Source organism: Dreissena polymorpha, chromosome 3, assembly GCF_020536995.1.
Source record: "Dreissena polymorpha isolate Duluth1 chromosome 3, UMN_Dpol_1.0, whole genome shotgun sequence".
NCBI classification, from domain to species: Eukaryota; Metazoa; Mollusca; class Bivalvia; order Myida; family Dreissenidae; genus Dreissena; species Dreissena polymorpha.
Genome location: NC_068357.1, coordinates 63,853,076 through 63,865,278, shown reverse-complemented (window position 1 = coordinate 63,865,278; position 12,203 = coordinate 63,853,076). Strand labels below are relative to the sequence as shown.

At 37.1% G+C, this 12,203-nt stretch overlaps 1 protein-coding gene across 4 annotated transcripts in view; it reads right to left on the bottom strand.

Moving 5' to 3' along the window:
• Positions 1-1,650: 1,650 nt before the first annotated feature.
• Positions 1,651-12,203, bottom strand: part of LOC127874477 (uncharacterized) — a 30,792-nt gene continuing 20,239 nt past the window's right edge. For all 4 annotated transcript variants that reach the window (XR_008046937.1, XM_052418833.1, XM_052418835.1 and 1 more), the window contains one exon: positions 1,651-3,578. Coding sequence is in view for 3 of the 4 variants with exons in the window: in XM_052418833.1 (XP_052274793.1) it covers positions 2,958-3,578 (621 nt within the window). In the remaining variant the exon portion in view is untranslated. The remainder of the gene's footprint in view (positions 3,579-12,203) is intronic.

Here is a 12,203-nt window from a genome sequence, read left to right as displayed (position 1 = left end):
ACTTTCATTTAAAAATGTCACTTATTTAAATTGAAATAGTTCGCTTACGCCAAAGGTAACATGTTAGCCAGAATATTTCATTCTTTAGAGATTGATCTAATATAAATAAGGGTATCACGATGACTGGGTTTCAGCCAGTAGTAAACGGAAGGGTTCAGAACAATTCCGTCCTAGTTTCAATGATCAAGCTCACGACCATTGTCCTTCCGGGTTACTAGGACTTACGTACTCAAAAGAAAAAAACTTTCAAAAAGAACTACCTGCCGCCTCACAGTCCCTTCCGCCATTTAGGACTAAAAGCCATGCCTGTATTTATATTATAATACAGTTAATAGTATTTGAATTTTCAATGGTGTATTGAAACTATGTTTCAATGATAATACATGGTGTGCGTATTAGTGCCCTTTAGACAAAAAAAGAACACCCTGTCCTTTCCATGTCCTATGTGGAGCACTGTCTGTGTAATTCTGATTTTCTGGATAAGGATCTGAACGTTCTAAAATCGGTTTATATGGTCTTATGATTATCACTGTTTTTAATTCCTTTCCTGCACACACTTCAAAGTTCACAATTGAATTCCCCAATACAGTTTGGTATTCTTATTCATACTTGAATAGAAATTAAACAAGGGACAAAATTGTCACAAAACCAGGTTTTTCATTGTAAAAAAAGGTCTGATAAAGGGAAACAACTCAAACTGAACTTTTGAACTGAACAAACAAATTTAACCCCCTTTGTAAGTTTGTTTCAAAATAAATCTATTTTTAGTCATGGCGACCTTGACATTGGAGATAATGACGTGATAATTTCGTGCGACACACCGTCCCATGATGGTGAACAAATGTGCCAAACGATTTTAAAATCTCACAATGAATGACATAGTTATGGCCCGGACAAGCTTATTTATGGCCATTTTTGACCTTTGAACTCAAAGTGTGACCTTGACCTTGGAGATATCGACGTAATGATATGAGAGACGTTGATATGAATTATTTTATTTTTTTGTGTAAAATAGTCAACCTACAGTATTCTCAGCTGAATGCATACAAAACAAAATTGCATCGTGATACTTGTAAGGAAGAACTAAAAACTTATTAAATTTTGTGGACATTGGTTTCGGTTACCGTTTTGTTGAGTGCAACCAGGCGTCGTGCAAATTTCTCACTGAAGTCTCTAAATGTATAGCCTACCAGTGATTTATTAGTGGACATCTATGCCCTCCTTGTACTCAGGTCGAACAGAACATAATACTGAAAACATGTCCCTCAGTAAAGCAAGATGATGTTTAGCGAGTGTACCATTGCATTCTTAAATACTATATTGTAACCTGATTGTAATGAATCATTTTGTAACTTACACATTTGTTTCTTGTGGTGTGACTTTCCCGTTCAGGCACTTAAATCCAAAGTTATTGCAAATAAATGCGTGGCTGTTACAGTTGTGAAGTGAACAAAGGTTAACAATTCAAGAGCAGTGATCGATTTACTTTTTTTTATTGAAATTGCATTTTACAAATTCTGTTGAATAGTTGTATTTCTCTGACTTCAACCCTGTCTATATATGGATGGGATATAAGAAACGCGATTGTGATAACATAATACGCTTTTTCAAAATCAGACGATATTGAAAAGTAAAAGTTTGAAAACAGCATTGAGTGCTCATGATTTATATTTATTTAAATGATTTAGAAGCCTTCGCTACAAAGTGATTACTAATTACATTAGAATTGTAAAAACACAAAATATCATATTGCTGACACTACACAGTGACAATGTTAAATAAGGAGAGCATGTTTTGTTAATTATAGTGAATAATCACACACCAACTATGTTGAACATTACAGATGCATAACAGGAATTTTCTGAAAAAGAGCCCTCGTAGACGCACTGTTACCAGCCTGAACAATTGTACAGTTGTAATAATATCTAACTGATCTTGTTTTGCAATATTTGCATTATGATGTACATATGTATATGTAAATCAAACGACGCGGTTGTAGCACTTACAATTAACTATTAAAACTGTTGTCCCTATTTAGCGGACCAGTGAAGCACATCCACACGCAAGGGTACGAAATCCCACTATATTCCTTATTTTCTCGTGCAATCATAAATTGTCTCCGAGACAACCTGTTATAGTAAAATTGAAAACTACAATAAACTGTAAAAAATGTGAACTAAGACATTAGCCTGCCTTGGAACACATGTATTTTGGGCATTTTTATTGCACTATTACATTTGCAGTTCTCTGATGAATTCTTTAAAATCATTTACAAAACTGCCCTCCTGGAATATACGTAGTTGCACCTCTCCATACACATCTTTAATACGTTTACGTATCGCATTCAGCATGAAATCCGAGTCCGCTTCCCGGTTATCATGTAAACAGTGTGCACTTCTGACGAATTCCTCCAGCTGCAACATCTCAATCTCCATCTTTTTCTTGCTTAACCACAGCATTGGCTCGGGGGATGCGACAATGGCCTTTCGTATCTTCGGCAATCTCAGTATTACCCCGGGACCTTCCTCTAGCATGTCCGTGATATCCGAAACCCATTTACGCTGCAGAACATCCTCTATACCACATGTGTGCATTAAATTTCGCTCCGGAATCATGTAATACGGCTGGTTTCTTTGGGCAATAGAAGTCCTAAGATCTTTCAGACCATCATGCAGCCAGTGAAACAAATTGCATGCATGAAATAATGTCTGTGAGTTACGTTCACTTTGCCATAATATAATGTTTTTTAAAATGTATGATGTAATTTCTTTATTATTTGGTTTGAGTATATCTTTGAGGATCATTTTAAGTATAACATACACTTTCGTTTGTGTGTCATTAAGTTTGTTTACGAGTTCTGCCTCACCGGTATTAAAACAAATCCTCCACTCAATGTGCTTGCATTCACTTCCCTTAAACCCTACCGGGGATAGATAGGCTCCTAATGATACGACTTTCTAAACTATGTCTGGTGACGGCCAGTGACTTGGTCTTGCAGCCCATCTGTGTATGATACTAGGGCAGTGACAGCGTAATGCAAATACTATGTCCATATGCAAAAAACCATTAATGGTATGCGGTATTGACGGCCCCGCGCGTTCATGTTGCACCGATGTGACAAAATATTTTTCAAATTTAGATGTAAGCGTCGCACATCCATCCATGAATAAACCACTATTTAACAGAACATTTCCATACCCATTAACACACAGAGCATGGGCAATTAAATCAAACGTTATTTGCGCTGGTCTCTCAAATAACAGTATGCAGTGTCCTGGGTATACACACGTAGCCATCCTAAACACATTTATGTCGTCTGGTATGGTTTGAAGATTGATACCAGCTTCCACACAGAGTACTCTTTTCAGCACGTGTAACACATCGCGGTCGCTTTCTAAAACGCAGGTCAGCCCCTCTGCCTTGCTGCCAACTGTTATTCTCGTTACATCATTTCCTTCGTCATTCTGCACACTATCAAACTCCCTGTATTTCTCAATGCGTCGTCGTCTGATCTCCTCGCCGTACCCCAGTCGGGTCATTATTGTACAGATCTTCATGGACACACTTTTGACATGATTCTAAAAACAAAATAGGACGATCTTTAAGTAAAATTCAGATGCGCAATTTTATGTAATTTCTATTACAGGTACATGGAAAACTACACAATTTTGGAGTTGTTTGAAATGTTGTTTTAGATAAAGTCACTACAGTCACGTTGTGTATTTTCATAATAAAAAGAGCGTAATGTTTTCCGATACACAATTAAACAGCATGGGCAATTATTAAAGAATACCAGAAATAAGGTAAGAATAAATACATTATGCACATGATATGGGATTCACTTTTGCGGTAGAATTAAAAAGTCGCAAAAGAATCCCGCCCAGATAATTACTTGACGTTTTCATGAGATAACTTCGACTTATTTTTTTACTATATATAACAAGTTAAAGATGGTATACACGTAGAACATAATACACATAAAACTACAGAAAATTGTTCTCGAAGTTTACAAATTATAGAGATATTAATAACATTCCTGTCTGTTTCTACATCTTAAGATAATACGAATAAACTTTTAAGGCGAAATGAAGGCTATGCTGAGACTTATTTTAAACGCACCTGTATACAACAAATACCTTCCGTATTATGTAAAAACATAATGCAATCATATTTTTTGTTCTTTTCCTAAAACAGGAGTCAGAGAATTATAGCTAGGATTTCGGTTATTCTTCAATTAAGGGATCAAACCTCATTCATTCGAGCTTGAACAACTAACCCAGTCACTAACATCATTAACAGCAGTAACAAGTAATCACGCAGTCGGTTGATTGTTTTGTGAAAGGTAAGAGTTACGTACAAGAACAGCAGAACTATTACAATGCATACAATAATTCCCTTCAAACTGTCCTGAGAGTGACGACTGTACGGGCTGCTTTGTTTGGGAACGCTTTCAGATCCTTACATACCCGTTAGAGACGACTGTACAGACTGCTTTGTTTGGTAACGCTTTCGCATCCTTACTTAGCCGTAAGAGACGACTGTACTGGCTGCTTTGTTTTGGAACGTATTCAGATCCTTTCTTACCCGTAAGAGACGACTATACAGGCTGATGTGTTTTGGAACGCTTTCAGATCCTTACTTACCCGTAAGAGACGACTGTACAGGCTGATGTGCTTTGGAACGCTTTCAGATCCTTACTTACCCGTAAGAGACGGCTGTACAGGCTGATGTGTTTGGGAACGCTTTCAGAATCTTACTTACCCATAAGAGACGACTGTACAGGCTGATGTGTTTGGGAACGCTTTCAGATCCTTACTAACCCGTAAGAGACGGCTGTACAGGCTGATGTGTTTGGGAACGCTTTCAGATCCTTACTTACACGTAAGAGACGACTGTACAGGCTGATGTGTTTGGGAACGCTTTCAGATCATTACTTACCCGTACGAGACGACTGTACATGCTACTGTGTTTGGGAACGCTTTCAGATCCTTAATTACCACAGTCGTCTTTTACGGGTAAGTACGGACCTGAAAGTGTTCGCAAACACAGCAGCCTGTGTAGTCGTCTCTAACGGGAAAGTAAGGATCTGAAAGCGTTCCCAAACACAACAGCATGTACAGTCGTGTTTTACGGGTAAATTAGGATCTGAAAGCGTTCAGGCTGCTGAGTCTCTAAACGCTCTCAGTCTCTGACTTACCGAACTGAACAGGCTGCCAAACCTGTATTTGGGTAAAGCTACAGCGTTACGCTAAGGTTCGACAGCGGTTCACAGATTAAAGGAAAACCCGACACCCATTAAAAATATTAGATATTAAAGATTTAAAATCTATCTTCTTTTTTGACAAAAATGTGGATTTTTTTCTCCGTGATTATTTTATTATGACTACCTATTTCACTCGTATTTGCTATCAAGTAATGATTGATATACATTTTAATGCTATTTTCTAAGGATGAGGTATAAATACAAGAGCTGTCAGAGGACAGCGCGCTCGACTATTCGAGTGCTTGACAGTATAACGTAAGCCATCATGGAGAGGGGGGGGGGTATAATGTGGGTGTGTGGTCATTTAATAGATGATCTTTCAAAAATAAGGGGAAAAAAATAAAAATAAATTGTGGGGGGGGGGTGATTCGGGGGTGGGGCAGTGGGGCATGGAGGATGGTTTGGGTGGTGTGCATTGTGGTATGTCAGGTAAGTGTTGTTTTGTTAAAGTATGAATCAAATGTGATCTCAAATAAAGAAGTTATGGCAATTTAAGCAAAACTTTAATTATCAAAGTCTTAAAGGGGCTATAATTGTGTTAAAATGCTTGATACAGTTGTCTGCTCTTGTGTATAATTTGGGATCATGTTGGTAAAGAAGTATGCAAAATATGAAAGCAATATTTCAACGGACATAAACAAATATTTGAGGTGGTACGCAAACTTTAACATAGATTTATCAACAATATGCATATTTTAAGTATAAAAGGGGCCATAATTCTGTCAAAATGCTTGATACAGTTGTCTGCTCTTGTTTATAGATTGGGGTTATGTTGGTAAAGAAGTATGCACAATTTAAAAGCAATATGTCAAAGACATAGGAAATATTTGGGGTAGTACGCAAACTTTAACATTTGCACGCTCACGTTAACGCCAACGCTAACGCCAACGCCGACGCCGGGGTGAGTAGGATAGCTCCACTATATATATTTCATATATAATAGTCGAGCTAAAAATGATCAGATATAGAACGGAGACTGATACGCACTTATTATATTATGAAAATGTTAGGTTAAGTCGAAATGCAATACAATTATTTAAGTTTATTATAACGTGTCGGACCAGTGCACTTTATTCCTTTGGTTTAAACTTATTTAATACGACATTTTTTTGTTTAAACTTATTTATTACGACACAGTAACATATTCACAAGTTACATGACATTGACATAGGATTGGGCTGAAAGGCAAACCTTATTGGAGCCCTCTCCAGATAAATAATATATTTGCGCATGACATTACGCCATGACGTCGTAGTAAATTGACAATACAAGATGCAAAATGCACTTTACATTAGGAGTGTACAATACATGTATATACATGTATTTAACACAAGCGCATGCAGTCGTTAATTATTTGAGTTGCTTCAAATTAATGTTGTTTTAAAAAGGGCATGTTTTGGAAACGTAAATGAATAGGATGCTCATTGAATACATATAACCATTATTTTATTAATGTTAGGCAGTGAACATTTATTTTTTATCCCATTTTCACCGCGACATTGACGGTATAACACCTTATGGAATATACTAGCCTGTCTCCAACACTGTGGGATATACCTGTCGCGTGCACGGACTACTTTTTAAATTTTTCAACCACTGAATGATTTTTCGAAAGAAACCTCTAGAGTCGAAAAAACTTTGGCTTTAAAATTATATATACAACCTACAACCTTTAGATCTAGTCGCGGGGCATAATTTTTCGCCATCCGTAAAATGAATCAGCTGATTGATTGCGTCATAAAATGACATACTTATTGCGTCATTTGTGTGATGTCATCTTTAGGTGTACACGAAACAAGTATGCGATGTCTGGGAATAAAATATTGAAGACTCGCATTTTTTTCGTGTTTATGTATCGATTCGTGAATGTAAATGATGAAAAAGTGCATATTCTATGGACTACTTACCTCGGATGTAACCGGTGAGACGAAGGATTTAGATCTACATGTAGATCTAGCTTATTCGTGTTATTGATTTTCAGAATAAGCGTGCCTATTTTGATGTGAATTTGTGTGTGTAGAGCATACTGATGGGTGTGTATTTTGGTTCAGTAGTCTATTCGAATTGTTTTGCTTTCGGAAGTTAGTAAACGTAAGGGTATTTTCTTTGATGAATAAACTTTGTCTATGTGATTTTATCAAAGAAAGTCTATTCAGTAAGAATAACCCGTTTGCAACAAGTGTTTCAAAGCTTAATATATTTTTTACGGATAAGCTTGTGTTTGGATCGCAAACTAAAGGATGTGAAGGCTAGATCAAGACGCCATCAAAATCTGCAGCGTGCATGAACAAATAAGGCGAGTAGGTTTTTTATAATTTATGTTTAGAACGACTCTTTGTGTAAATCTACATGTACATGTATGTTTGCATCGACATCATTTTGTCAGGAGCAATCGCCGCCATATTTGATTTTGATAATTTTCTTTCGAAAATAAAATGAATAAAATCCTCCTTTCGCGATCGTAATGTATTAAAATGTGCATGCTGCGTAAAATTGAATCGAGGCATATGGTGATGTTTTTTCTCGTTGTACAGTTGTTGTGTAAATTTTTTAAAGACTAATTTGCGTACCAAAACAAATACATTGTATATCACTACGCATGGTTGCATTCGTTAGATTTTAAGCACTTTAAAGAATGAATTAAAATTATTGTTAAGTTATTAGATCTGTTTATTTTAAATGTCACGTTGAAAACAAAAATGGGATAAATAGAATACTAGGTTAGCGTTGAATACAGAAAAGTTTATGTTGCTCGGCTCGAACACCGAAAGCGCTCGCCAAGGCCCGCGCTCCCGGCGTTCTAAGCCTCGCAACATAAACTTCTCTGTATTCAACGCTAACCTAGTATTCTCTATAAATTAGTTGGCGGGAAGAAATCCATATTTACCGTTAAACAATTTATAAAGATTTTAGGACGCGTTATTTGTAGATAATGGAATGTGTATTTCATAAGCGGGCTACTGTTACTAAGTATCAATAAAAAGTTTCATTTTTACATACTTAGAAGCGCACCGTCAATATTTAAAACATTGGTTTTGACAAATTAAATATGTTTTAGTAAGAAATTAATGATTTTAATTTAAGAAAATATGGTAAAAAATTCGGACATGGCAGTAAATTTCGTTTTTAGAGAGCCAATTAATACTTGTTCAATACCTAGGAAACAGAGTATATTAAGTATAAAAATGTTGGCTTGTACAATACTTGAACAGGAAGGACTCAAAGTATTAGTACAATGAGGGTTGCTTATACAATACTTGTTCAGTGAGAAAGAGACAAAGTATTAGTACAACAAGAGCTGTCAGAGGACAGCGCGCTCGACTATGCGAAGGCTTGACAGTATAACGTAAGCCATCATAGGGAAATTGTTCATATGCAATAATTTATTAGAAGATCTTTCAAAAATAAAAAAAGGAAATTTTTTTTAATTTCTTTTTTTTTTTGGGGGGGGGGGAGGGTTTGAAAGGAGGGTATAATGTGGGGTGTGGTCATTTATTAGACGATATTTCAAAAACAAAATTATTTTTTTTGGGGGGGGCGGGTAGGGGGGGGGTAGGGGGTGAGAGGGGGGTATAATATGGGGTGTGGTAGTTTATAAGATGATGGTTAAAAAAAATAATTTTGGGGGGGGGGGCAGTGTACTGCAAACACTATGTCTGATTAATAACTGGTCCTATTAATCTCGGTAATGAGGGCCCCGCGCGTTCGAGTGGAACTCCTATTTTGAATTTACGTTTTGAAAATTCATCAAGCAACAAACCACTACTTAGAAAAGTGTTCCCATTTCCGTCATCACAAAGAACCTTATTATCATAAAAAGTTGTGTGATCGCATCTCTTCAGTAACATCCTACAGTGTCCTGGGTATACACGTGTATCCATCCTGTACACTTCTATGTCGTCTGGTATGGTGTGTAGATCAACTCCAGCTTCCACACAGAGGACGCCTTTTGGAATGAACATCAAGTCATGGTCGCTTTCCAACCAGCAGGTCAGCCCCTCGGCCTTGCTGCCAGCTGTGATGTGAGTTCAATCACTGATTTGTTCGTTCCTCAGCATATCATTTTCCCTGTACTTTGTAACACGCCTCCGTCTGATCTCTTCCCCATATCCCAGCAGCGTCATTATATTGCAGACTTCTACGGACACACCTTCGACATGATTATATAAATAATCAGGATCAAGTTATTGTATAGACTTTAAACGTCATGTTATATACCAGTATCATATTCCAGTATTGTGTAATTTGTTTTAATAGAAAATACAGTTTGTGATATCAATTTAATTTCAAAATTGTTTCTTACCAAGATGTTATATTTTATTTTGCTAAACTTTAATTTAAGTATTCTTAAACAGAAAAATTAACTCAATTGATTTTTTCCAGATGTATTTACCCATAGCAGTAAGGTTACTCTATTACATACCTGTTAAATGCTTTTTACAAAATACAGGTTGTATCAATCGTTGAAATAAAAATCCCGTATTACGCTACTCGCTGTTTCCAATTCCGTATTACCATACTAGCCGGACTACTTAGACCCATTTAATGATGTCACATAACGCGCACCGAAAATAGAAATATTTTATATTACGAACTATTTTAAATTACGTAGAACATCGTGTGCCGTCATTTCTGTGACGAAACACAATGGTTTTATCTTAACTCTCTGGATTTCAAGGACTAACGGACGGGGTGTTTTTTAACAGTAGGCCTAAACTATTTGTTAAAAACATAGAATGAATTCAAAACGTATTTTGGAAGGTGTGTTTGTTTATCATGCATAAATGTATATTTCGTTAGGAATTCAATGAATTAGTGTGGTTTAAACTAAGTTTCGATAAAGACATGGAAGATGGAAGTGGAAGTGCATATCGTGTCAACGTTTTTGTTATAAATATCGGATTAAAATTTGAAGTTGTCAACTTAATTGTTATAAACATTGGTTTAACGATTGCATTAAGGTAAGCGTTTCGGAAACCTTTGTTTTCCCGGTTCGAATGTTTACACGTTAATTTACATAAACTGTATTCATACGCGTCTTAAATAAACTATGGCGTACCAAACTTTTAGTCATTGTTTTGTCAGTTTTTTTAAAGTAAAAAATACAATTGTTAACTGTTTTTGTTAGTTGTTGTATATAATAAAAGGAATATTACGCTAGTCAATTGTTTCAAGAGTTTGTATCACTCTCGTGGCGTGTGCTATTTCGCATCACACTCGAGACTCCGCCTCTCGTGTGATACGTCATCACACTAGCCACTCGAGTGATACAAACTCTTGGAACAATTGACTAGCGTAATATTCCGTATGTATTTAAAGTATTATTATCAATATGAATTTTACGGAACGCATACGTCTGTGATAGATCGATGGTCCCCATTCAAAATGCCGAAGTTACACAAACACAAGTTTTCAAGAGACGTATTTTTGTTAAACATTTCTTTCACAAAATCAAATAAATATTATGTTTAACCTTTTTTAAAGTGTTTCATAATGGAGCATGTTTGTATGGAATTAATTTGACGTTAAGTTAATAAATCTGCTGTAAAATGTATCTTCATCATTTAGACTTGAATTTATGTGATGTTTCGGCAAATTGGACAGCTAATTGTAATAGATTTTGTTTCAATAGAATAAATTATGCCACTGTTTTCCATTAGATATAGCATAGCAATGCGTATTTTTTCTGTTTTACACGATGGCACAGAGGAGACAACCTCAGTTCTTTATTTATATTGTGGCCTCAACTTAGTAACTTGTGGGAACAACTTCATAAGATTTGGCTTCAACTTAATAATTTGTGGAAACAACGTTTAAAATATCTTGTGGAAACAGCTAAGTACGTTGTCCCCACAACTTATTAAGTTGAGACCTCAGCTTAATAACCTGTGGCCACAACGTAATAACTTGTTCCCAAAACTTATAAAGTTGTGTCATCAACTTAGTAATTTTTCCATTTAACTTATTAAGTTATTCCTTCAACTTAATAACTTGTGGGAACAACTTATTAAGTTGAGGCCTCAGCCTAGAAACTTGTGGCGACAACTGCATAACTTGTTCCCACAACTTATTTGTTGTTGCCTCAACTCAATAACTTGTGGGACCAACTAACTAAGTTTAGGCCAATACTTTAAGTTTAACCAATCAGATCGGCCGTTTCATCTTTACCGTTTTATCACAATTAGTACCCCTTATACAACTAGGTGCTCGGGTTCGTGCTCCGGTCTGAGCACTATCCCTGTTAGCTATAGATCCCCGGTTCGAGTCCTGTCTGAACACTTGCCATGTAAGCCATGGATTCCAGATTTGAGCCCCTATCTGAGCAAGCGCCAAGTTAGCGACTGGGTTCAGGGTCCAACCCTGGTGTGAAAACTAGCCACATAAACGACGGACTCCGGTTTTGAATCCAGGCCGTATAGCTCCTTTTTTAAACAATGGGTCTTTGGGTTTTAGCCCAAGTCAAGGACTTTCCCTGTTGACGACAGGGACCACAGTCTGAGCATTCGCACCCTACGTAACGTGTCCCGGTTTTGGGGCCCTGCCTGAGCACTCACACTGTATGCTATGGGCCCCGGGCTCAAATCCCGGTTTAAGTACCTACCATTTAAGCGAACGGACCCTGATCCAAGTCCTTTATTAGCGCCGGACCCGAAAAATGCGGGATTTATAGCTTACATGGCTAGTGCTCAGACCGGCGCTCGAACCCAAACACCCATCGCTTGCGAGGCGAGCTGTCATTCCGGGACTCTAAACCAGGAAATGTTGCTTACGGAGCTAGTGCTCATTTCGGCAACGGTCGCTTAGAAGGCGAGTGCTCAATATGGTATGTTAGCGACGGCTGTTTGGTTCGAGTCCCTGTGTGAACCCGTAGCTTTCGATGCGAACGCTCAGACTGAGGTTCGCAACCGGGATCCTTCGTTTACTGGGCTAGTGGTAAGAC